This window comes from Bos taurus, chromosome 10 (assembly GCF_002263795.3).
Source record: "Bos taurus isolate L1 Dominette 01449 registration number 42190680 breed Hereford chromosome 10, ARS-UCD2.0, whole genome shotgun sequence".
NCBI lineage: Eukaryota > Metazoa > Chordata > Mammalia > Artiodactyla > Bovidae > Bos > Bos taurus.
Window position 1 is genome coordinate 87,759,223 of NC_037337.1, and position 27,190 is coordinate 87,786,412.

Sequence of the window (27,190 nt, forward strand, 5' to 3'; positions counted from 1 at the left end):
CCACTCCAGTATTCTTGCCTGGAGAAGCCCCAGGGACAGAGGAGCCTGGTGAGCTACAGTCCATAGGGTCACAAAGAGCTGGACACAACTGAGCGACTTGACTTTACTTTCCTGAGTAAGGAGCTTCAGGGAGAGACACAGAGTACCTGCCCTCTAGATGCCGGAATCAAAGGTTTAGAGCAGGTGAGGCTACAGGCATTGCCTTAGGCTGCCAGCCCAGGGCGTAGTCTCCTAAGCACCTCCCTAGTTAAGGAGGATGTCCAGGCCATTTTGAACAGGGCCTTTAGTCACATGCAATAATAATCCATTTACAAAGTAAATGCCAGGACAGGTCTGAAAATCATGCTAGCTCACAGCCTCCCTTCCCTCTTTAGGTTCCTTCCATCTGCTCCATTCAGTGGTTACACTGAATTTGGACAATAGAAGAAATTTATGGGAACCAAGGAGTCACAAGAGACTTAGGGAGAAAGCCCTCAGAATCCCATTCCCTGCCTACAAATATTTACTGAGCGCTCACTGCTTACTGGGCTCTCAGTACTCTGCGCCGTGCTGGGGCTGCCTCTTTGGGGATGGGGGAGGTGGGCAAAGTGCAGTTTGCAGGCAGCTTTCTGCTTTTGTGAATCGAGCTGTCTTAGAACAGGGCCACACCTGTTTGTTTACATATTGTCTCTGTGTTGGTGCTTTGGTAGAGTAGTAGTCAGACCTTCAGGCCACAAAGCATAAAGGATTTACATTTTTCTGACTTTTTGCGGCGGGGTGGGGGGAGCGGTGGGGGGGACTTACAACCCCCTGCACTTTGGCATTAGGTCCCTCATAGGTCTTCTGCTCTGCGAACTTGATGGTTAGGCAGAATCTGGTTGGACAGATCAATTTTTCCTTGAGTGTGCTGGCATCCCCAGGCTTATCCATCAAGTCCCTGAATTTGGACAATATGAGTCGGCCTGTGAGAAATGGAGCCCCTTTCTGTGGCTGGCCCACACAGGTTTCTGGGCTGTGGTACTGACCCACAGTAGTGAAAACCTTTGTCATGAGTACTGCAGTGGTGAGGGGCCCTTTTGAGGGACCACCCAGGCGTCCATGCTAAGCTGTACCTCCAAACCCTGACCCTCTCAGCAAGGACCCTGCTTTCTGTTCCGCTGATTGCCCCTCTGTGTGCTCCTGCGAAGCTTCTGCACGCGGATGATACTTCCTACACTGTACCGTCACTGCTGTTGGTCATCTGCTTCCCCGGCATCTCCTGAGGCATTACATTTATCTCGATTTTTCCGCCGAGCCCCATGCCGTTCCACAGTACCTGGCCTGTAGGAAGTTCTCAATGTGTCTGAGTAGAAGGCAATCCCTGAAGTGATCTCTCATTTTCCCAATGAGGGCAAACCAAAGACACTTGGCTAATGTGTATATGTAAGCCTTTAGGATCTAGATAAAATAGTCACGTTTACTTATAAGCATGCTTGTTTGTTATGCTTGCATATTTTCAGTCACATTCTGTAAGACCATGTATTCTTTTTTGAAAAACCTTTTCCTTTTCAAAAGGCAGGGTTTACCCAAAGTTTCGCATGACTCTTTGATGAAAGTGTCTTTGCCTTCTCCAGAGCCACTTTCTGAGTCGAGTTGCTCAGCGTGGTGTTTCAGAGCACACTTCCTTCCACCTCTGTTCCACACACTCCATCTCTGTTATGGGAGATTTTGTGAGCCTGGATATGCTGCCGTCTCTCAAAGTTCTATTTGGAGCCCTAAGTACATTTCCTAGATCATTAGGATAGTTCTTTTTCAGTTGTGTCAGTTTTAAAAAATTGAAATATGGTTAATTTACGATGTTGTGTTAGTTTCAAGTGTACAGCAAAATGATTCAGTTAAACACATATATTCTTTTTCAGATTCTTCCCCATTGCTAACTGCAAAGTCACTTCAGTCGTGTCCGACTCTGTGCGACCCCATAGACGGCAGCCCACCAGGCTCCCCCGTCCCTGGGATTCACCAGGCAAGAACACTGGAGTGGGTTGCCATTTCCTTCTCCAATGCATGAAAGTGAAAAGTGAAAGTGAAGTCGCTCAGTCGTGTCCGATTCTTAGCGACCCCATGGACTGCAGCCTACTAGGCTCCTCCATCCATGGGATTTTCCAGGCAAGAGTACTGGAGTGGGGGGCCGTTGCCTTCTCCTCTGCCCCAGTATAGGTGATTATATTAAGCATAGTTCCCTGTGCTAGGTAGTAAGTCTGTCGTTACGTATTTTATATAGTTAGGGCTTCCCAGCTGGTACTAGTGGTAAAGAACCCACCTGCCAGTGCAGGAGACGTAAGAGATGCAGGTTCAATCCCTGGGTTGGGAAGATCCCCTGGAGGAGGGCTCAGCAACCTACTCCAGTTTTCTTGCCTGGAGAATCCCACAGACAGAGGAGCCTGGCTGGCTACAGTCCATGGGGTCTCTCAGAGTTGGACATGACTAAGTGACTTAGCACGCAAAAAAGTAGTTGAGTCAATTTATAATTATGGTTTCCACAACATATCAGGTACCTACTGCTTTTCACTCTCAGTGTTTGCTATTGTGACTCCTATTCCTGGGAATAACTAAAATTGTTTTAAATTTCTTCCTGCCTTTGTTATTGAATTAGTCGGGTGACAGGCCTTAATTGGGGTCTTCTTGGGGCAATGGGTCTCCTCAAATTGCTGTTCAGTGTGAAGTGACTGACACAGCACCTCTGATATGAGAGACACCTCACAAAGACCCAGATATAAAGCAACTTGCTATTTTCTAAAGAGCAATGTTTGAGGGGACCTGCTGCCTTACATCGAAGCTTGTGAAGCAGTTGCTTGGTTCTTTCGTGAAACTTTATGGAGTCCCAACCTTTGTGCCAGGAGCTGAAGACAAAGCCATGGGCCCTACTCTGTAGACTTGTATTCTAGGTAAGGGTAAGCAAGACAGTAAATATCAGATCAGATCAGATCAGTCACTCAGTCATGTCTAACTCTTTGCGACCCCATGAATCACAGCACGCCAGGCCTCCCTGTCCATCACCAACTCCCGGAGTTCACTCAGACTCACGTCCATCGAGTCAGTGATGCCATCCAGCCATCTCATCCTCTGTCGTCCCCTTCTCCTCCTGCCCCCAATCCCTCCCAGCATCAGAGTCTTTTCCAATGAGTCAACTCTTTGCATGAGGTGGCCAAAGTACTGGAGTTTCAGCTTTAGCATCATTCCTTCCAAAGAAATCCCAGGGCTGATCTCCTTCAGAATGGACTGGTTGGATCTCCTTGCAGTCCAAGGGACTCTCAAGAGTCTTCTCCAACACCACAGTTCAAAAGCATCAATTCTTCGGCGCTCAGCCTTCTTCACAGTCCAACTCTCACATCCATACATGACCACAGGAAAAACCATAGCCTTGACCAGACAGACCCTTGTTGGCAAAGTAATGTCTCTGCTTTTGTATATGCTATCTAGGTTGGTCATAACTTTCCTTCCAAGGAGTAAGTGTCTTTTAATTTCATGGCTGCAGTCACCATCTGAAGTGATTTTGGAGCCCCCCAAAATAAAGTCTGACACTGTTTCCACTGTTTCCCCATCAATTTCCCATGAAGTGATGGGACCGGATGCCATGATCTTCGTTTTCTGAATGTTGAGCTTTAAGCCAACTTTTTCACTCTCCACTTTCACTATCATCAAGAGGCTTTTTAGTTCCTCTTCCCTTTCTGCCATAAGGGTGGTGTCATCTGCATATCTGAGGTTATTGATATTTCTCCCGGCAATCTTGATTCCAGCTTGTGTTTCTTCCAGTCCAGCGTTTCTCATGATGTACTCTGCATATAAGTTAAATAAACAGGGTGACAATATACAGCCTTGATGTACTCCTTTTCCTATTTGGAACCAGTCTGTTGTTCCATGTCCAGTTCTAACTGTTGCTTCCTGACCTGCATACAAATTTCTCAAGAGGCAGATCAGGTGGTCTGGTATTCCCATTTCTTTCAGAATTTTCCATAGTTTATTGTGGTCCACACAGTCAAAGGCTTTGGCATAGTCAATAAAGCAGAGATAGATGTTTTTCTGGAACTCTCTTGCTTTTTCCATGATCCAGCGGATGTTGGCAATTTGGTCTCTGGTTCCTCTGCCTTTTCTAAAACCAGCTTGAACATCAGGAAGTTCACGGTTCACATATTGCTGAAGCCTGGCTTGGAGAATTTTGAGCATTATTACAGACCCAGACAAGCGCCGTGGACTATACAGTCCGTGGAATTCTCCAGGCCAGAATACTGAAGTGGGTTGCTATTTCCTTCTCCAGGGGATCTTCCCAACCCAGGGATCGAACCCAGGTCTCCTGCATTGCAGGCAGATTCTTTACCAGCTGAGCTACTCGGGAAGCCCAAGGTGGCTGAGAAAGGGGGCCTAATTTAGTCTGAGGATTAGGTAAGGCCACGTTCAGAAGGTGACTGAATCCTGGAGCCAGCATTCCAGGCAGAGGAACCAGCAGGCTTGTTTCAGGACCAGGAGGAGGGCCACTGTGGCTGTTGTGAGTGAGTGAGGGCTAAGCAGAAGAGGCTGAGAGGCTGACACAGTTCTGCGCCCTGGTGAGAGTCGCATTTGAATTTCCTTCTAGATGGAATGGAAGCCGTTGACAACACACGCTGCTCGGCCATGAGGGCTATGCGGAGGGTACAACCACCCTGTCCCCTCCCTGCGTTCCCAGGGCACGTGGCCAACTTTGCAGGTCACCAGGAGGCCCCTGGAGCAGCTCCTTAAGATGGGGAGGAACAAGAAAGAGGCCCTGGAACCAAGCTTCCTCTGTTCACCTGGGGCCCAGATTGCAAGCCTGGAAGGAAACTCCCCGAGGAGACTGGGCGGGGCGGGGGCGGGGGGTGATTGATGTGTTATCCTGCCTTGGACGGCAGCCAGGCCTTTTGTCCTGGAGAAGGAGGCCTGCGATCCCAGGGGAAAGAGACTATGACAAGGATGCAGAGAAAAAGCCAGGAGTAAGTAGGAGCTGGGAGTGGGGTGCTGTCCCAGCCCAGCCCTGACACTCGCCAGCCAGCAGCTGACCTTGAGCAGGGCCTGGGGTTCTCTGGACAATTTCCTCATGTGCACAAAAAGAATCAATTAAACCCACAAAAATGTTACTATCTTCAAGGCACTGAGGGAGGGAGAGGAAGAACTATCACAGATCCTTTTTTCAGAGGCATAGCCAGGGTGAAAGTCAGGTGAGACACAGGTTGAAAGTCAGCCACGCAGAGCAGGGAGGACTTCCCAGAGGAAGGGGCAGCTAAGCAGGAGTGAGGAGTGAAAGTGCTTGGCAGAAAGAACAGCAAAACAGGCCCACAGGAGTTGAGTGCCCTCTGCTCAGGAGGTGAGTAGGTAAGGGGCTGAAACAGAGCGTCAGACCGGATGTCAAAGGGCTTCACAAGCCCTTTGATGGGAGGGCTTCAAGGAAGTGAAGGAAGTGAAAGTGAAATCGCTCAGTCGTTTCCTACTCTTTGCGAACCCCATGAACCAGGCTTCTCCGTCCATGGGATTCTCCAGGCAAGAATACTGGAGTGGGTTGCCATTTCCTTTTCCAGGGAATATTCCCGACCCAGGGATCGAACCCAGATCTCCCACATTGCAGGCAGACGCTTTAACCTCTGAGCCACGAGGCAGAAACAGAGGAATACTTTGGCATGAGCTGCTTCAGATGGTTTAGACTCCCAATTTTATAATTTCTTAGTGGTGTCAACTTGGACAAGTTATTGAGTTTCTTTGGGCCTTAATTTTCTTGTCAATAAAATGGGATTGATGGGGCTAATAAATACCTCCTGCTTCCAGGATATTCTTGTAGAAATTAAACGAGGCAGGCAAGTACAGTGTGTACCTTAGCGTCTGGTATATGACAGCTTAGTGCCTGGTATTAAATAAATAGGATTTGTTCTTCGTTATTTATATTTGGCAATGAGAAGCCATTGATGGTTTCTGAGCAGGGAGTTAATCACATCTCCTTTTAGAAAGGTAATTCTGGCAATGAAGTGGGAGCGTTTAAGGTCAGGCAAACCAGATAAGAGGTGATTTTAATGGTCCAGTTAGGAGATCTAGTTAACAGCCTACTTAGTTGTTGCTTAGTCACTCGGTTGTGTCTGACTCTTTTGCGACCTCCATGGACATAGCCCACCAGGCTCCTCTGCCCATAGGATTTCCCAAGCAAGAATATACTGGAGTGGGTTGCCATTTCCTTCTCCAGAGGATCTTCCCAACCCAGGGATTGAACCTGCATCTCCTGCATTGGCAGGTGGATTCTTTACCACTGAGCCGCTTGGGAAGCCCTCCCGCCATATAACATCTCTGAATTGGGCCGATTACCGTCTGCTACGTGATAACTGTATGGGTTGTCACTGCCTTCACAAACGCCTTAAAAACTTACAGAAAGGGGCCAGTGACCTGGAATGAAAGCCCCGAGACAACAAGGGACACTTGAAAAGCACAGCATCATCAGCTCCTTTGTTAGCAGAGATGACAGTTCCGTGGAAAAACATGAAAATAATGACTTTGGTCAAAAATGATTCATTCGGGAGAGTCACACTGAGAAATTTTAGCAATATCTTCAATTTACTTTTCTTATCTTTTCCCTTTCATGTATGCACAAGAATGCTATATGATTAAATCTGAACCTAAATCTCAGAAAGCTCTTAAGGGGGAAAGAAAATGCTAGTGGCAAGGAAGCTCAGCCAAACTTTGATTGGCAGATGTTTTCTCTCTCTTTCTTGGTGGTATATAAAATAATGGTGCAGTCTTACTGTTGAAAGCATCTTAGATTCTATACAATAAAAACAGAAGCGGTCAGAGACCTTGCAAGAGTCCCTGCAGAGAAGGGAGATGAAATCTAACAGAGGAGTGGGTTTTAAGAGGTGTGATGGGCGTCTGCTGCTTCAGGAAGGACCAGGAAGGGAGGGCCTGGGGAGGGGATTGCATTTGGCAACTGGGAGGTCACCCTTGAATTCTAGGTTTCTCTGCATGGGGGCTCTTGCTTTAAATTCATTTGATTAACAGGTATTTCAGGTGGCCGACACTGTACTTGAGATACAGAATTAAAAGACCTACCTGTCTCTATCTCCAGTAAGCACATGGTTCGGAAGGGAGGACAGCTTGCAAAATCCTGAGGATGAAACATTAAGCTGTTGCTTTCAGTTGGGAGTGGGGTGGGGAGGGGAGTGATGGGTGAGGCCTGTTGGGGGCGAACAGGAATGGGCATATAAACCTGCCTGGGACAGAAAACAAGAGGGTCTCACCAAAAAAGGCCCTGGGAGTGCAGAGGCTCCAAGGATGTGGAAGACTTTACCAGGAGGGGTTTCAGCTGGAGGGAGGTATGAAACAGCTCAGAGGCTCCGTGTGGTCTCCTGGAGCCGAAAGACTGGGGCTTAGGTGGAAGCAAAGTCAGAGTGGACTGGTCAGAGGTAGCCAGACCATAAAGTGCCTCATGCGCTTTTCCCTGGAGGTTATATTTTATCTTTACAATTAATTTTGCACTTAATTTTAATTAATTTTACAATTAGTGTTAAATTCATTTTTAACTTTTATCCAGATAATGAGTGCACATAGTTTGAAAAGACTCAAAGCATAACTCATAATGAAAAATAACAGTCCCTGACCCTACCTCTCTCCCCTTCCCCTGTAATCTGAAGTTAGTCGTTTAAGAAAATCTTTCTTCCAGCCCTTTATCTTCTTAGTTACTAGTTTGACTTTACAGCTCTACTTACTGACTTAGCAATTTCACATTTTCTCTTTACTTCTGTTATGGAGGATGAAGAGTTAGTTCCGATTATACAAACCCTCCCAACACACATACGTTTCCCCATCTCCCCGTTGTCTGAATATGGTTATATCACACTTTTCGGTTAATCTATTTGCCTACTGCCTATTCCTCCTGGATGTTCCCTTGTCTTTTCTCCCGGTTGGACCCTCTCTTCTCCAGATCGTAGCTCTTCCTCTTTTCGGCCCTTCCCTTTTGGGGGGTGGGGGAGGAGGCTCATGCTAGAAGGCACAGCACAGGGGAAATTGTTGACATCCTGGAAGTGCAGAAATGCCTTTACTCAATCCTTCAACCCATATATTAGATGCTAGTTGAAACTAGTTTCTCCCCAGAATTTGGACACCACTGCTGCTTTGCCTTCTAACTTCTGGTGCTGTTGTCAAGTTTGATTCATTCGCTTAGAAAGTGTATATTGAGCCTCACTCTTTCCCAGGTATGGTTCTAGGTGTTTGAAAATAGCAGCAAACAGAGCTGACAGTAACCAACCTAAATAAACAAAGGTGATGAGTGCTGAGTAGAAAAAAAGAGTGGGAAACGTGCACGTGAGTTTTGTGCATTTGTGTATGCACAGAGAGTTTTCCCCCTTGTGGTTTGAGATATGATGGCCCATCTTACTCTTGATCCTTTGTATTTGACTTGTTTTTACTCTCTCACTGAAAGTTTTTAGGATCTTTTTTTTTGTCTTTCAAGACAAAAAAAAAAAATCTATATTGAGTGTATAGGCCTTTTGTAATAATATTTTTATTATAATTTTTTTTTTGAGGTACTTGTAGATTCCCATGCAGTTGTAAGAAATAATACAGAGAGATCCTGTGTCTATCCAGTTTCTTCCAGTGGTAACATCTTACATAACTGTATGTACCGTACGTAACTGTTTGTAGCTGTATGACATAACATATATGGGTTATATAACATAACTATATATATTTACCAGCAAGATATCACAACCAGGAAACTGGCATTGACAAACTTCAACCATATGCAGGTTTTACAAGTTGTACTTCCTAGTGTGTGTATGTTCATGTGGGTTCTATGGAGTTTTATCACTGCAGATTTCTGTGAGCACCAACGAGTCAAGACACAAAAGAGTTCCATTACACAGGGTTCCTGGCACCACCCTTTTATCTACAGGCACACCACCTTCTGTTTTCTCCCCTCCCTGGCCTTGCAGTCACTAATTTGTTCTCCACCTCTATTATTTTGTCAAGCTCTTTTTTCATTCATTCTTGGACTCTCAACAGGCCTTTTGATCTAGAAACACATATTCTTTAGGTCTTAAACATTTTCATCCCTCCCTCCTTCTCTCCCTCCCTTTCTCCCTTGGTAATAACTTCCTCTCCACTATCTGCTCTTTCCAAAACTCCTAAGAGTCTGATCTTCAGCTTCCAGGATCAATCTTCTAATTCCTACATCTTTTCTAGCCTACTGTCCAAAATTTTTTATATTTTCAATTTCTATACCCTCCATTTTATATTTCCCTTTTATCGCATGCTGTTCTTGTTTCATGAGTACAGTACTTTTTAAATTAATTTATTTTTGGCTGTACTGGGTCTTTGTTGCTGCGTGGGCTTTCCTCTAGTTTTGGCGAGCACGGTCTATGCTCTAGTTGTGGACCTTGGGCTTCTCATGGCAGTGGCTTCTCTTGTTGCCAAGCACAGGCTCTGGAGTGCTCAGGCTTCAGTGGTTGCTCCTGGGCTCTAGAGCACAGGCTCAAAATTTGTGGCATGCAGGCTTAGTCGCTCCACAGCATGTGGGATCTTTCTGGACGAGGGATCAAACCCATGTCCCCTGCATCGGCAGGTGGATTCTTTACCACTGTGCCACCAGGGAATCCCTGCTGCTGCTGCTGCTAAGTCACTTCAGTCTGACTCTGTGCGACCCTATAGACAGCAGCCCAACAGGCTCCTCTGTCCCTGGGATTCTCCAGGCAAGAATACTGGAGTGCGTTGCCATTTCCTTATCTAAGAATGCATGCATGCATGCTAAGTCACTTCAGTCGTGTCCAACTCTGTGCGACTCTATGGACAGCAGCCCACCAGGCTCCTCTGTCCACGGGATTCTCCAGGCAAGAACACTGGAGTGGGTTGCCATTTCCTTCTCCAGAGAATCCCTGAGTACAGTATTTTTACCTTCTCAAGTAAACAGTATACTGACGATTGCTTGTAGAGGTTTTAATACTCTTTGCTTTGTCCTGGTTTCTTTCCACATATTTTTCCTCCTGATTATTCCAGTTGGTTCTTATAGTGAAGGCTTTCCCAAAATGTAGTGATGATCCTTGGCCAACAGGGATTAAAAGTACAGAAGGAGCTCTCCTTTGGCTTATTTTTATCTGCTTGTCTTTCCTCTGATGCTGTTCATTCTTCCCATCTTCAGGTTGGGGAGTAGGAGGTGGAGGATGGGAGTGGTGGGTGGAGTGTCCATCTGGCTGCTAGAATTCTGGAGGTGGGCTTGGGGAGTGAGGCTGAGTGGTCTCACTGTTTGGTCTGCAATATTCAGTCATCCTCTTTTCAGCTTCAGCTTCCCTCTGCCCTCCGCTGAGCCTCATATTCCTGAGTCCCGATTCTCTTACTTATGCTCTCCAGAAATTAAGTTGGCTTCTCTTGTGCAGGCTGTGGGGAGATTCTTGGTGGCCACATGGAGTGGTGCTCCTTAAATACAGACTTCCAGCAAATTCCCATTTTCAATCCCATACCTCCCTCCATCTTCTGCTGTGTGTTCAACACCTGAGGCTTTTGAGGTCCTGCAGTACAAAGGGCTTCTTTCTTATCTGGAATCCCCTCTGGCTTCTTTGGTTTCAACTTCCTTCATTCTTTGGTGACAATTCTCTCTCCCCGACTGCCCTTTAGTGGGCTCTTGGGAAGGCCTGCAGACTTAAGTGTCAGTGTGTGTGATGAGCCAGAGATCCGGTGAGGCATTTTGCACAGGAAAGTTAATTCCATCTCTCCAGGGTCCGTGTGGGGGTAGAGAGACTGGAAGTGAGTGAATGATAGTCGCTCAGCTGTGTCCCACTCTTTGCGACCCCATGGACTGTAGCCCTCCAGGCTTCTCTGTCCATGGAGTTCTCCAGCAAGAATACTGGAGTGGGTTGCCATTTCCTCCTCTAAAGACAGACTGGAAAGGACAACGGAAACAGGAGGAGGCAAGTGAAGGGACTTCCCTGCAGTCCAGTGGTTAAGACTCTGCAGTTCCACTGCCGGGGACACAGGTGCAGTCCTTGGTTGGGGAACCAAGAGCCCATATGCCAAATGGCACAACCAAGAAAAGGAGGCAAGTGCGAAGGTGAGGCAAGAGACGACGGCCATGGAAATGACCTGCGGCAGAAGGGGAAGGAGGCAGGGAGTACCAGGCAAGTAGGATGAAAAAGACCTTAGAAGTAACAGAGAGAGAGGGATGCATCGATGATGCCCCCTCAGTTTCTGACCCAGGTGGCAGGTGGCTTAGTGATGGCTTTGCTGAGACAAGGGACAGAGTATGAGCAAGTCTGGGTGAGGACAGGTTCAGCTGGAGGAAGTCTGAGAAATCCAAGGGAACTCCAGGTGGAGGGATCCGGCAGGCAGGTAGATGTAAGAGTTTCATGCTGCCTTGTCCTTGCCAATTACGTCAGCTGAAGCCAGCGGCATGAATCAGATCATCAGCTGGAGGGTAAGGAGGAGGGGAAGGGTGGAGAGCTGAAGACCATGCCGATGGCAGGGATAATCTCTGTCCCTCAGGAGTCATATAAATAAGGGAGTGGGACCAAGTGGGACCAGCCCAGCCCCATCACTCCAGAGCTGAAGACGGTGGCCATTCAGGCTCTGGTTTTAGCCAGCAGACTCCGAGCCCATAAATTCCTCAAGAACTGTTTATCTAAGCCCTGCAGCCCCCATCCCTGAGCCCCGGGAGAGGACTTACCCGCTTTTCTGCAACTGTTTAAGGACAGCTGATGGGGTTGCCCCTGGGCTTTTCTGTCTCCTGGGGCACAAAGAGAGTCGATGGTGGAGGGTCCCCCTTTAACTCGAGATCTCACTGAAAATCCAGATCATTCCTGGCCCCCTCCCACAGGCACACATACAGCATCAGCTCTGAGATCTATCCATGGGAGACCCAGTCCTCATGTTCTAGATGTCAGAGCTGGTGGCTAGCCTCAGGTCTGACACCTAGAAAGCAGTCATCCTGGAGTCCTCTGTCTACATGTACCCTGACAGCCCTGATGGATGTGAAAATGAGCGTGTTCACTTTGATTGCTTGCTACCCAGTGCATGCATTTCACCACGCCCTGGATGTGCTTTCTGTCACTGAATCCATAGGACTTTAGGAGATGGGAACATACTGTGCCCATTTGACAGATGAGAAAACTGGGGCCCAGAGAAGTCGAGTGATTTTGCCCGAGGTGGAGTCTGCATGCGTCTATGCTGGGCACACTCCCAAGTCAGAATGCTGAATTTATGCTGGATGCTGGCCGTGTCCGTGTCTTGGGAGAGCCCACCCCCAACCCTGCCACCCCTCAGCCGTGATGAGTGTGTGTGTGTGTGTATGTGAGTGTGTGTGTATCCCCCTCCCTGCCCCTGTGCTCTCCTAGACTGCCCTCCAGAGACCACAGGAATTCTGATGAATTAATCTCATCACTTTATCGAGAAGGCACTTACAGAAATTACAAGGCAAGGCCACCAGCCTGGGTTTGCTGGCAGCCAGCCGCTGGGGCCATAAAACAAATTGAAGAGAACAAAAATAAATAAATAAAATTAGATTTCTGTCTCTCTCACACACACACACACACAGGGTCAAGAACATCTCTAGGTTCTTGTTGTTAATGCTTAGTCTCTTGTCCAGGGAGAACACTGGTACCAAATCAACAGACACTTATTGACCTCGGGCTAGAGTGACAACCCCGAGAAACCCAGGATCTGTCCTTCAAGGGATTGACAGGGCTGGCCGAGGGGCTGAGACCAGTGAATGCAAACACTTAGCTGCCTGGAAGTGACATCTCAAGGTGGCCCGAGTCCCCATGCCCCAGGCCCAGTGAGCCCACAGCCCAGTGGAGCAGAGCAGAACCAGAGCCTCAAGCTTCTCACCTATAGGAGAGGAAGATGTTCACCTTGGGAAAGGGAAAGATTCAACATATGAAAAGCAGAACTGCAGCTGCTTCATAACAAACCCTCGTCAGTGTCAGATCTCAGTGTATGTTGAGCTCCTACTGTGTGCCAGGCACGGGGACTATGGGGAGGAGTGGTCTGGGAGGAGGAGACAGACAGCGGTGATCCGGGTGATGGACAGAAGGAGCACCTTCCCAAGGGGGTCCTGGAGGTGCGGGCAGCTGAGGCGAAGAGGTGGAGGGAACAGGGTGGAGGGATCAGGGTGGGCTTGTTCTATGGCACAAAGGCCTGGGGGCCTAGGGAGTCCCTGAACTGATAGGTACTAGAGCACTGGAAGGTGAGGCTGGAGGTGAGGTGGGGGAGTGGGATGGAGGCCAGGGACAGACTCTGCAGAGCCTTCTAAGCCAGGACAGATGAATTGGTTTATATATGGGGTTTCCTCCTTCTCTCTCTCTTTTTTACAATGTGTTAATTTCTGCCATACAGCAAAGTGATTGTTATACACAAATATATTCTTTTTCAGATTCTTTTCCTTATAGGTTATTACAGGGTATTGAATATAGTCCTTTGGGCTATACGCAGGTCCTTGTTATCTGTTTTATATATAAGAGTTTGTATCTGTTCATCCCAAGCTCCTGATTTATCCCTTCCTTGTTTCTCTTTTAACTTTATCATGCTTACGTGAATATTGAAGTTATTTCCCCTGAAGTTACACAAGTTACCTATGAGATGATTATGGAAGTCATAGAAGGGAGGGGCACACAAAATCTTTATCCTCTTTACCTCCCATCCTCCACAGAGAATGACCTTTGGACCCCCTCCCTGCAGAAAGGTGGTGCTGGCTGGACTTGAGAATGAGAATGAGAAGAATTTCCCTGGTGGTCCAGTGGTTAAGACTTCATGCTTCCAACGCAGGGGGTGCAGGTTCAATCCCTGGTTAGGAAACCAGGATCCCGCATGCCGTATATTGGAGCCAAAAATTAAGGGAAAAAAAAAAAAAAGAATAGGAGGGATCTGTAAGGTGTTCCAGGCAAATAGACATCTGTGAGCCTCAGTCTTCTTACTGGTGAAAAATGGGGATCAGAATCCTCACTGAGCTGTGGTGAGTACTCTATATTAGGCACCTTGTAATTGCAGCTCAATAATGTCATTACTTGGGGAGGTCAGGCTTCTCTGGTGGCTCAGACAATAATGAATCTGCCTACAATGCAGGAGACCTGGGTTCAATCCCTGGGTCGAGAAGATCCCCTGGAGAAGGAAATGGCAACCCACTCCAGTATTCTTGTCTGAAGAATCCCATGGACGGAGGAACCTGGTGGGTTACAGTCCATGGGGTTGCTAAGAGTCCGACACGGCTGAGCGAGTTTCACTCATTCAGTGTCATTACTCAAAGCAGTTTTTGGTGGTGGAAATGGTTCATCCTTGTTCTCAGAAAATCCAATAGTAAGTGGTTTCCAAATGCAACCTGGGGAGACTGAGGGACACCTGAGGGCAGTCCCCCCTGTCTCTAGACCAGCTCAGTTGCTGCGTTGGTACAGGGGCCTGTCTGAGGTGCTCAAGCTCCTTGTGGGGTTCAGGGGTGGCACAGGGGCTCTGTGTGGCCTCGGGTAACTCACTTCAGCTCCCCAGGCCTCAGTTTCTTGATCTGTGAAATGGGGCACCAGTGGGTCCCAGAGGGTCATCGTGAGGATGGAGGGAGCGCATAGTAGGTGCACAATAAAAGTGGCTGTTATTACTGCTAAAATGGAGGGGGTTATGCGTGGGGGATTACGAGGACAGGCAGGCCTGGGAGTTGCCCTTTTGAGCCCTTTCCTGGGCTGGATGTGGCCTTTTGGAGGCTGCTCTGTGCCAGGCAGCATCCTTGCTGGGCGAGCTGGGTTCCGGAGGGAAATCCGGGCAGATGGCGTGATGGGCATTACTTATCCCTGCTCCATGAGGAGGTGGCACCTGGATGGGGGTGGGGACGGACGGTCTGTACCAGTTCAGAGTCTGTTCTCTGAAAACCACAGACTCAAGCAGACTGCACCAACTGGGAAGGGGGACGGGTGCTGAGGAGGCAAAATAAGCACAAAACAGCGCTGCGGTCCCCTGCGGTCCCCTGCCGTCCACGGGCCTGTGCTGTGTCTTCCTCGTGCCTGCCTCCCCTGCTCCTCTGACAGTTCCACCCCGCCTGCCCTCCCCCCAACCCCATTGCCTTTCCTCTGGCCTCGAGGCTTGTTATGGCTGCACAGTGCACATTAGTGAGATGAATGTGGACCAGGGGGGTGCTCAGGACAGAGGCTGCACCCCCAACGTTAGAAAGGCAGCTCCAGGGACTGCCCTGGTGGCCGAGGGGTTAAGACTCTATGCTTCCAGCCCAGAGAGCGTGAGTTGAATCCCTGGTTGGGGAACTAAGATCCTACATGCCGCGAGAAGTGGCCAAAAAATAAATAAAAATAAGAAATGATGCAAAAAATTCATGATGAACAACAACAAAAAAATTTAAGGAAAAAAAATAAATAAGAAAGGCAGCTGCAGCTTCTCCTAATCGTGCTGTCAGCCCTCCCAGGAAGAGGCCTGAAGAGGAATAGTGGCCTTCCCAGAGCATTTGAACATCAGTTAATTGGCTCAGATGGTTAAGAGTCTGCCTGCAATGCGGGAGACCGAGGTTTGACCCCCTAGGTCGGGAAGATTCCCCTGGAGAAGGGAATGACAACCCACTCCAGTATTCTTGCCTGGAGAATCCCATGGACAGAGGAGCCTGGCGGGCTGCAGTCCATGGGGTGGCAAAAGAGTCAGACACTTTCACTTTCATTTTGAGCAAGACTTATACAGTTACTTGGCTCAGAACCACTCTGGAAACCTCTGGTTTCTCATCTGTAAACGGGATGGTGTGAGCACTGACTTCATGGAATTGCTGTGAGCATTTGGTCGATCATTCATTCCGCAAGTTTGTCTTGCCTGCCTTCTGTGCGGCAGGAGCTGGTTTCAGGCCATTGTAATGACCTGGTGAGCAGCACACCTCTTGTCTTTTGGGGGTTCACAGCCTCTGTGGCATGGGGCCAGGTTCATGGAACTCATCATTATCACCCATTTAAGGGGTGACATGGAAAATTAATCACAAATTCCCTCTGCAGTGAGGAACTGTGCTTATAAATTCACCAGCTCCCGTTGAATCGCGCTTTACGATTTTTAAAGCAGTTTTATATCCATGGTCTTACTTGATCCTTCATTTAGCAGTTATTACACTGTTTTGCAGATGAGGAAACTGTGACTTGGTGATAGAAAAGTGATTTTTCTCAAGGTCAGCCAAGCTGGGTGGCCTGGGCCTCGGCCGTGGGATGTGGGAGGTAGGCCCCTGGCGCCTGAGGGCTCAGAGCTGCCAAGAGGCTTTTCCCATGAGTTGGGGCCCAGGCTGGAGGGCAGAGGACCAGTCAGCAGGGGGATAAAATTTCTTTGCCTTGGATAAAATGTCAGCTCAGTGAGTTTCGAGGTCCCAGGTCAGTGGTGGCTTCAAGACTGTGGGTGACCAGGGCTTCCCTGGTGACACAGTGGATGGCAATCTATCTGGTGGTGCAGGGGACATGGATTCAAGCCATGGTCTGGGAGGATTCCACATGCTTCGGAGCACCTAAGTCCGCGAGCCACAATGACTGAGGTGCCCATGCCTAGAGCCTGTGCCCTGCAACAAGAGAAAGCCATCTCACATGCCCACAGCCATAAGCCTGCACTGCAACTAGGGAATAGCCCCAGCTGGCCTCAACTAGAGAAAGCCCACACAGCAGTGGAGACCCAGCGCAGCCATAAATAAATAGAGTACTGCGTGCATGTAAAAAAAAAAATCTTTTTAATTAAAAAAAAAACCTCACATCTTGTGCTGAGCTTATTTGAAACTGGGTTACTGTTCTTCAAAGCTGTGGCTGCTTGGCCGACCTGACCTCTGGCCCTGGGGTCTCTGTGTTTAAGAGAGCTGGAAACACCCTGAAAAGTGCCTTGGAGCGCTTCATCCTTTGACAGCCACTGCCCCGTGGGGACCTCGGGGCGGTGGGGGGAGTGGTGAGCTGATCAGTGAATCCCCATCTAGCCTGTGGCCGGCAGGTTGGGTCGGGGGCCCTGACACACCCAGCAACCCTTCTGTGTCTGCTTCCAGGCAACATCGAGTACAGCTGCCCGGCCACCAATGAGTGTGAGATCACGAAACGGAGGCGCAAGTCCTGCCAGGCCTGTCGCTTCATGAAATGCCTCAAAGTGGGGATGTTGAAGGAAGGTAAGAGCCCCCCTTTGGCCATGTGGGGCCAAACCAAGGCCCGGGTCGCGGGTGAACTCGCCTTCCCCTGGGGAGGCTCAGATTCCCCGGGAGATGCCAGCAAGCTCTGGACGTGGTCTCTGGGCAGCACCCAGACACAGGTCTCTCCCTGCAGCCCAGGTGAGGGCCCCGTCCATGGGGTTGCCATCTCACACCCCCTGCAGGCAGGTGTGCAGCCCCCCAGCCTCTGCAGAGCTCTCCACGCCCTTGGAAGAGAGTGGGGTGGAGGGGTTTGGGAGGAAGAAGGTTGGACATTCTCCACCAACGTTCCTTTAGGGAATCACAGCCCCACTCGGCCCTTAGAAAGCTGGCTTGGTGCTTCTGGGAAAGGCTGTCCTCGGGAACAGGCAGCCTCTCTCTCCTCCCAGGGAAGGAAGGCTTGAGATGCTCAGTGGCCCATGGAGTGTGGGGGTGCAGAGACTTTGAGACCGAGGATGGCAAGTCCTGTACTCTTCACCTGCCGCGGTCAGCCTCTGCTTCGGCAGGTGCCCTGGACGTGGCCGTCACCTGGCGAGTGTGGTCCCCTCCCCTGTCCCCTGCCCTCCCCTTCTCTGACCCATGCCTCCGCTTCTCCTCTAGCACCGTGCCATCCAACACGGCATGAGCCTCGCCTTCTAAGTGTAAAACACACCCCAGACTTCGAAAACTCACTAAGATGGTGAAAAGGCCTATGAAATATGGCAGTAACAATTTTAAAAATGGTTACGTGTTGAGATGATGATAATCCGGGTATACTGGGTTAAACAAACCATATTATGACATTGACATCACCAGCTTCTTTTTAACCTTCTTTAGGGTGGCGAGTAGAAAATTTAAAGTGACCGTGCTTCTCGTTATTAGGACAGCACAGCTCTCGGTCTCTCTACCACCTTCCCCGTCCATCTGCTCAGGCTGATGACCCTCATGGAGTAGCGTACTTGGAAATGGGGTCTGTGTGTGTTTCTCTCCTTCCTCCGCTTTGAAGGGGAACCAGTGACAATTCTTACAGATTAGCTTCTATGGTTTGGGGCCCTAGGATCCTTCCAGAAATGGGAGGAGGCAGGAAAAACGGTGTGTGCTGATGATCAGATGATCTGATCCTGAGGGGCTAGGAGAGAAGAGGAAGGGACAGGATAGGAACGCAGGCCCTTGCTGGAAGAGGCTTCTACAGCCCAGCCTTCAGGAGCCCAGGGCCCTTTTCCCAGCCTCTTCTCCACGCCCCCTGGGCCAGAGGGCCCAAATTGGAGGTGCTTTGTTAGTAGGATGACTTGGATACTGTTGTGATGTGCAAATCGGGACTCCCTCCCTCTGTCTTCCAATCTGGGCTTCTCCTTCACCTCGGCCCAGCCCAGTTCTTCCACCACCCCAGTGTCGACATGTCTCATCAGCTTTTAAACTGCGTGTCTTACTCGTTGCTTCATGTAACACTTTTGAGATGGAGAAGGCCACTCAACTCTTACTCACAGGCCAGCTGCTCTGCGAAGTGGGAGTGGAGGAATCGACCGCAGAGTCAGTCCTCTTTCTAGATTAGAAACAGGCTGCACTGGACCTGCTGAAAGGCTTGTCTATTTGATTCTACCCAATTTTGGTCCACCCCTCCGTAGGAGGGACTCAAGCTAGTGGCCGAACCAGGTCCCCTGATTTCTGCACCAGGTTCTTTCTGCTCCTCCAAAGCATCCTGGGGTCCACAGATGAGGAAACTGTGAACAAATGTCCACAGAGGCGCGCCTTAGCACTGGTCTCCTGACTTCTCTCCTGCATCCTGCAAGGAACCTATCAGAGGCTTTCTCAGCCTTGGAGAGACTCCTTGCACTTAAGCTTGTGAGGATGTTCTGGGAAGCTGGTGTGAGGGTCCTGACTCAAGCTGGGGACCAAATGTCCAGCAGCCTTTCCTGGGTGGGGTGCATAGCCTTTCTCAGCATATTTCACAGCATCCGAAGAACTGGGAGCTGAAGGAAGCTGATTGCTGTCAATATACTCCTGAATTTGAAGGGTACAAACCCGAGTCCTGTGAGGACTCACGCTGGTTTGAGGGGTGTGCATCCCAGAGCCTAGGGCCTGGAGCTTCTCTGCTCTGCTGTGTCTCCTCCCCACGGCACAGGTCAGGGCTTGGGGAGGCTGCCAGTCCCAGGGACAGAGAGAGAAGGAAAAAGTGGGGATGGCCGCTCAGTCCCCAGGCCACTTGGCAGCCCTTGAACAGAGTTTTTTTTAGGGACTACCCAGAGATGGGAAGAGAGTCGGGGTACTTCCTAGTGACCTCCAGAAAAGGGGAATGATGAGGGAGATCCACGCAGGCCAGGAAGCAGATGCCAAGGGCGCAATCCATCGGCAACAGCAGCCCAGCCATTTAAGAGGAGTGAGATGGAGGCTGTGTGCCCCGGGATGTTGGCATGGGCTGCTGGGGGGTGGGGGAGCATGGTGAGCTTCCTGGGGTCCGGCCCTAGGCCCCTCAGGAGCTTGGGCCCCAGGAGGAGGTGCGGACCCTAGAACGCTCCCCTCCCCGCTCTGCCCTGCCCCCGTAGTTGGCGAGGGAAGGTGGCACAAAGGCTCCAAGTCTTCCGTTTAGCTCGTTGAGCTTGTCCCATGGTGCCGAATCTTGGCAAGGTGCTGGGATCAGGAGCTCCACGGGGACCCGGTCCCTTAGGAGGAACGTACCTTATTGCCGAGCCTGGGTCTCTGCCAGGCAGTAGCTCTTGGCAGCTACCCTGGCTCCTGCTTTTGTTTGGGGGGTGCCACCCCCTCCACTTTGGCCCCCACCATGAGCAGGGAGCCCAGGTCCCCAGAGTCAGCACAGACTCCTTGCCTCCCTCTGATTCCTTTCAGACTCTGACCTGACCCCTGAAATGCAGACTCCAGTCTTCCCCAAGGTGGCCTGCCATCTTCAAGGCTCCATGGCGGGCCTCGGGTGTTGGGGAGCCAGGCTCTGGGCTCCTGGGTCTTCTGGGGGAGGGGTCCGGGGAAGTGGGGAATGGAAGGCCACCTTCCCCCTCCTCCCCACCCATTTCCCTCTTCTATCTAGCAGCTCTGGTTGCCTTTTACAGTCTTTCTTTCTTAAGTAAAATGACCTGAGAGGTTGCCATGTGATTGTGGGGCCGGGGGGTGGGTGGCTAGCACCTGCCAGGGAAGTCAGAAGTGGGGCTTTCTTTGGCTCAGCCTCTGCCTCGAGGCTGCTGTTGGCTCTGGAAGCTTCAGCTGTGGAACCTAGGTGATGTCCAAGGGTCTGTCTCGCTTTAACCCAGTGTTTTGAAAATCTGTATCTTCAGGGGAAAGGGTGATGGTTCTCTTTATAAGAAACTGAATACAAAATCTGCTCTGGGCTGAGTTGGTGCCCACGTCCTCTCCTGACTCTGACGTGTCCTTGCCGTGTCTGCTGTTTCTTTGACGCCTGTTTCTTCACCTGTGGAGCAGGGGTGTTGATGCTGAAACCTGTTCTCCATCACCAGGCCAAGGTGAGGCCCAGATGGGACAATTCCTTGGTAAGATCCACTGTGGGCTTGCTTTAAGAGGTCAGCTTCCCCGGTACATTCAAATAGTATTTGATTCAAAGATGGTCTCATTTGAGCTCAACTTTTCGAAAATCCAACCACTGTGTTAGGCGGGGCACATTGGTGTCCAGCTGCCCTGATTCTCTTCCTGGATTTGCTCGTGGGAGTCTTAGAGGCGGCATCTGCCTTGGGCGGACCCCATCTGGGGTCTAAAATGAGGATGAGAGGGTCTCCCTTGGGACGACTGTGGAGACAGTCTCCCCTGATGGGTGAGGGTGTGGCCTCATGGCCCCTAAGCCAGGAGTACCTGGAAAACCATTTGCTACATTTCACAGCACCCCCCCCACCCCCACATCTGGAAATTCAGCAAATCACCCTGCACAGATTGTCCCTGCACACTTCTTCTCCTCAGCTCACTTTACCTCCCTCAGGCCCCCAGCCTCCCAGGTCTGCTCCCTTTCCTCCTCCCCTCAGCCCCTGGCCTGCCTTTCCCCAAGTGTTTTCTAAAAGATATTTGATTTCCGTGAAAGCTGGGCTGCCGTCCATGCAATACGCTCTCACTCTCTTTGTGCTTGTTGGGAAGGCAGAGGGCTCCTCCAGGGATTCTGGGTAATTGGGTTAGTGGCCAGCTCATGTCAGGAAATTAAAAGGCAGCCCCGATCAGGTTCCTGCTGCATGGGATTTAATGGCTTTGTATTTATAGTCTCCTGCCTCTAGCCCATGCCAGAAATACCACTTCTCTGGCCCTATGAATGAAGAAAGAGGATGAGAGACGACTTGCCTTTAAAAATTCTCTTTCTTTTCTAAAATACATTAGTGTCCTGAAACAAAACAACTCTTGAGCACTTCAGAGAACAGTTTTGAACTAGAGCCCAAGAACTCTGATGGATGTTTGTATCGCCCTGAACCACTTTCCACCCTACAGGCACATATGCGCAGGCACACACAGCTAGCTGATGGCTCCCAATATCTTCCCGTGTGGCCTCACACCTGCGGCCACTCAGCCTCGATGACTTGATGACTCTGGTGAGGAACTGTGTTGATTGAATGAAGTCGCAGAGGATGGTCTTGTCTGTGCTGAGCTCTTCTTACTGTTCATCCAGGGCTTTGGCTCATTGGACATTGGATAACAGGTTCAATGGTCATATAGACCCTGTAAAACCCCAGTAGCACATTTATCAGCTCCTTGGGTGATTTACGTCTTAAGCCTCCCTCTCCTCCTCTGTAAAACGGAAATGATAATAGCGCCTGATTCATCTTGCTCTCCATTCACCGGAGAAAGCCCCTAGAGTTGTACCACAAAGTAAGATGTCGGTCATTGATTTGAGAGACTCCACACTGTGCTAAATCATTGATTTCTTCTGTGTTCCAGAGGGCAGTTTTGAATCTCCCGTAGCCTCCCTCCCTGCTCCTTGGCTGATGACCTTGCTTCATATTTGCTTGAGAAAATAGAAACAGTTAAATAGGGAATTTCTAAACTTCCTGCTGTTGAATCCACAAACCTTCCCACTTGTTTTCCATCTTCACTCTTGTTAGAAGTATTTCTATTCCTATCAAAAGTCAATCTCCCCACCTCTGCTCTAACTTGCATTCCTCTTTATCAGGGACTTCACATAGTATCATGTCTGCTTCCAGCCCCATCAAACCTTCCTCACTGCTGGATCATTTTCATCGGCACAGAAACAAAATTTAATTTAAAAAACCCACAACTGTACTTAGGGCTTCCCTGGTAGCTCAGCTGGTAAAGAATCTACCTTCAATGCAGGAGACCCCTGTTTGATTCCTGGGTCAGGAAGATCTGTGGGAGAAGGGATAGGCTACCCACTCCAGTATTCTTGGGCTTCCCTGGTGGCTCAGCTGGCAAAGAATCCGCCTACAATATGGGAGACCTGGGTTCAATCCCTGTGTTGGGAAGATCCCTTGGAGAAGGGAACTGCCCACTCCAGTATTCTGGCCTGGAGAATTCCATGGACTGTATAGTCCATGGGGTTGCAAAGAGCTGGACACAACTGAGCAACTTTCACTTTCACATCTGGACTTTGATCCAGACTTTATCTCTGTTCAGCTACTGCTGTCTTACCCTGTTGCCTTTCTCAATGCAACTTTCCTGAAGAGTTGACAGCACTTAGTATATCCATCCACTTTAAAAATAAAAACAAACAAAAACAAGCAAAACAATCCCTTAAAAAGTAAGCATCTAGTAGATCCAGAAAAATATTTACAGTATATTATATTAGTTAAGGTAAGTCTAAACTTCTGTACAAAGAGACTGCCTTCCTCAAAACAAAAAACTCAGACTTAAGCAAGATGAAATTTTAATTCTTTCTCATTAAATAGTCCAAAGAGCCAAGGGTGATCCAGGACTGTTTAGGCAGCTTTAGCATCCTTAGCAAGTGGACCCAGTTATCCCCATGTCTGGGAGATAAATCATTACATCAAATCATTCCAATGGCTGGAGCCAGAGTGGCACAAGTTCCTTCCATTTACAGCCCATTGGTGGAATCTAGTCACATGGCCACACATCTGTGCAAGGATGTCTGGGAACTGTAGTCTTTAGCTGGGACTGCCATGTGTCCAACTAAAACTGTGTCAGCATGGAAAAAGAAAAGAACGTATCTTAAAGGACAGGCATTGTTATTTGCCAAAAACACATGTAAAGTAGGAAGACTACTGGTCCTGTCCATACGATCTAAGAAAAAGAAATTTTACCCTTACTTTTGAGGTTCCCTCTGTGTCTAAGCCCCCATTCATTACTTTCAGGGGCAACTATTATCCTGATTTCACATTATTTTTCCTTGCCTTTCTTTGTAGTTTTATCATAGGTTTGTATCTTGAATCATATCATGTTTTTTAGTTTTAAGTAAAATTATACTGTACATATTCTTCTGCATCTTGGTTATTTTAGTCAGTATTTCTGAGATGAATGCTTCTTTTTGCGTGGTTCTGTAATTCATTTATTTTCATTTCTGTATTATAGGAGCCGGATACACACATTTGGCTTTGTGGGCCACAAGGTCTCTGTCTGTTTAACTCTGCTGTTGTAATGTGAACACGGCCACAGACGATATGCTGTTCTTGTTGTTCAGCCGCTCAGTTGTGTCCAACTCTTTGTGACCCCATGCACTGCAGCATGCCAGGCTTCCCTGTCCTTCACCATCTCCTGGAGCTTGCTTAAACTCATGTCCACTGAGTCAGTGATGCCCTCCAACCATCTTGTCCTCTGTCATCCCCTTTTCCTCCTGCCCTCAATCTTTCCCAGCACAGGGCTATGCTCCACGAGGTGCTTATCTGAGCCTGTCCCCAATTTTTCCATATATTCTGGCCATTTTACTAGTCATTTTTCTCATTTGCAGCTTTCTTCTCTTTATGGAGTCTTTGATGGACAGAAGTTAGTAATATTAATAAATTGAATTTATCAGTTTTTTCCTTTACAGTTTGTACTTCTGTGTCAATTTTTTTTTTTTTTAAATGTGTTTTCTTAACCTGCTACTATAAAGATGCATACCTAATCTGCCTTCCCCATGTTGGTCTTGGACTTTGCTGGACTGGACTTTTGAGTACAGTGAGCTGGCTCCAAGATGGCAAACTGCTTTTAGGTGAACTGTCAACTCTAGGGTGTGGGGCAGCTGCCTAGAATGCGTGATTGAAAGGCTTCTTAGGCAGAACCCGGAATCAGTAGGCAAGAGTGCCGTGGTTGATTAGCAATGTCTGCCACAGACTAGGAAATGGAGGGTGGTGGTGTAGCTCACAGCTTTTTGCCATGACTGATCTAGTGCAGCTGAGTTCAAGTGATTTGCCCAAGGCCACACAGCTAGTAAATAATCAAGTTGGGGGGAATCTAGTCTCCTTGGTTATACAGGAATTCATTCTTTTTTAAAAAAATGTATTTAGCTGTGTTGGGTCTTGGTTGTGGTATATGAGATATTCACTGTATCGTGTGGGATCTTTCGCTGTGGTTCTCGGGCTCTCTAGTTGTGTTGTGTGGGCTCCAGAGCGCCTGGGCTTTAGTAATTGCAGCACACAGGCTTCAGAGTGCACAAGCTCAGTAGTTGCAGTGAGCGGGCTTCAAACCCTTGTCCCCTGCATTGCATGGCAGAGTTTTAACCACTAGGTCACCAGGGAAGTCCCAGGAATTCCTCCTAAGAAGCCCAGTCCAACTCATTGTAGATGCCTTGGCCAGTAGCCTAGAGCCTGTCCCCAGATGGGAAGAAGAGGAAGGGAATGGAAAGAGAGACTGGGCTGAAACAGCTTTTCCTGGTTAGGTGTTCAGTTTTAGAGACTTCTTGGTAGGTGGGAATGCAAGGATAACTCAGCCCTGCCAAAATGTCTTTGGGGACATAGTGCTCTGGGTGGGAAGGGTCCGGAGGAGAGAGCAGCAAGAGAGTGGACACTTCTTTAAAAGGCAGAAGGCTAGGACCTCATCCCCCAGTGCCATCTCACCCACTCTGGAGCAGCTGGCACAAGCCCTGGAGAACTAGGCGGCATGTGTGTTTATCCACCTGCAAGGTTTCATTCTCTGAGCTTGTAGGGGGCCAAGTGCGAGGCACACTTCATATTATGATACGGCAGCAGGGTGAAAGGCAGCCCAAGGCAGCTGTCCTGCCTGAGACAGCAAGGTGAGCTCACCTGTCACCCAGAAACCCCTGCAGGACAGGTGGCTGGAGGGAGCCCAGATTGTGCAGGGGCTGTGGATGAGTGTTTAGGGCATTCTTCTAGGCTGCTAGGTGGGCATCAGCATGTCCACGTGACCCACAGTCCCTGGGCCCTCCGGAGCCCAGGGTCCTCCTATCACCTTTAGAGGGGGTTGCTTCTCTTTCTGGAGAGGGGTCAGCTATAGTTTGGTAGAACTTATAGGTACAGAGTCAACACCGAAGCCTCCTGGAAGGAACACTGCTTAGACAAAAGTACCGTGTAAAACAGGTTTAGTGCAGTGCTTCCCAGGCCTGGTAGATAATCTGAGTCACTAGAGGAGTGATTGCAAAATTACCGTTTCCTGTATATCTCCCCTATTAACTTAGAACCAGTTGACTCAGAACCTTGAAGGGGGTAAGCCCTTAAGGTCTGTGTCGTTCAAAGGCTCTCAGGACATTCTGATGGTCATACGGGATGGGTGGTCTCAAGTTCAGAGCAAAGATGATAGAACCTTGGAGATCAAGATTCAGATCCTCCCTCTGACCTTTCCTGGCTGTGCATCCCTGAGAGAGTTCTCTGACCTTTCTGAGCCTCAGTTCTCACTTGGGCATGGTAATAATCACATATTCTCTCTCCCTCAATTTTGTGACACAGATCAAATGAGATGCGGAAAGAGCTTTGCAAACTGCACAGCATTGTATACATCATTAATAAACCAAGGACATTCAATTGGGTGGGTGTGGGTGGGAGCCGGGTTGGGGTGGGGATTTCTAGGGGGAAGAGAAGGGTCTTGACTATGACAATTTTGCAGTGTCAGGACAGGAGAAGACCCAGGCTCAGAACCTTGCCTGAGCGTTTCCTGTGGGAAGAGAAATGTGACCCTCAGTGCCTGTCACAGGGACAGGCTGTGGGCCAGGTGCGGGGCCATGCTTTCCCCAGCTTTACCTGGTTATTTTTAGTTCCTGGGATAAAAGAAAGAAACTTAAACTGCCCCCCACCCCCACCCCGCAGCTGCTGCCGCCCCTGCATACTCTGCTATTTTTACTTCCGAAAGGCTGGGATCTCGGCCAGCTTAGGGAGAGCACTGGAGAAGAAAGCGGGGAGTTGAGGGGTGGGGGGTGCAGGAGTTATTTACTTCCATTAAGAAAAAAGTCAGAAGCCTGATCTTACAAGTCAGCAAGTGGTCATCTGATCTAGGGTGCAGCAGCCGTCAGCCCTGGCTGCTCTGACATGCCTGCGGTCGGTTGGAGAGGTCAGCAGATGGGGCAGAGGCTTGGGGGAGCACCCCCCTATCCCCCCCACCTCCAAGCAGTTTCTTCCCAGAGCAGCCCAGCAGCTTCTTTGCTCTTTCCTGTGCCCTGAGCTGGGAAGTGGGGTTGGGCATTGCAAGTGTAGGGAGACCAGCCCAGGGATAAGGCTCCTGGGGGTTGGGGACTGTGTGGGCTCAGCTGAGCACATTCAGGGGGGTACCTGTGTTGGCACCGTGTGCCCTTGGGCACAGTATTCTGCGTCTCTGAATCTTGGTTTCTTGAGAGGTTTTGTTTAACACATCTGACCCACAGTAGTTATAACTAAGGGGGTGTGTTTCTCTCTCTTCCCATGAGGCAGTTCAAGGCAGACACTACCACTTTCCTAGGCAAATGAAAGGAAAGAGATTCCTACTAAGTGCCTACTGCGTACTGGGCATATTACTATTTTGAGATACAATTACTATCCGTTCAGTTCAGTCACTCAGTTGTGTCCGACTCTTTGCGACCCCATGGACAGGCCCCCCTGTCCATCACCAACTCCTGTAGTTTACTCGAACTCATGTCCATTGAGTGGGTGATGCCATCCAACCATCTCATCCTTTGTCATCTCCTTCTCCTGCCTTCAATCTTTCCCAGCATCAGGGGCTTTTCAAATGAAAAAAGCAGGTAGTAATTATATATTTATATATGATTATATGACTACTATACTGAGATATAATTCACCC

At 49.1% G+C, this 27,190-nt stretch overlaps 1 protein-coding gene across 4 annotated transcripts in view; it reads left to right on the forward strand.

The window, feature by feature from the left end:
- Nucleotides 1-27,190, forward strand: part of ESRRB (estrogen related receptor beta) — a 183,237-nt gene that overhangs the window by 132,324 nt on the left and 23,723 nt on the right. For all 4 annotated transcript variants that reach the window (XM_010809670.4, XM_010809669.4, XM_059890946.1 and 1 more), the window contains exon 3: nt 16,964-17,080. In XM_010809670.4, the coding sequence (XP_010807972.1) occupies nt 16,964-17,080 (117 nt within the window). The remainder of the gene's footprint in view (nt 1-16,963; nt 17,081-27,190) is intronic.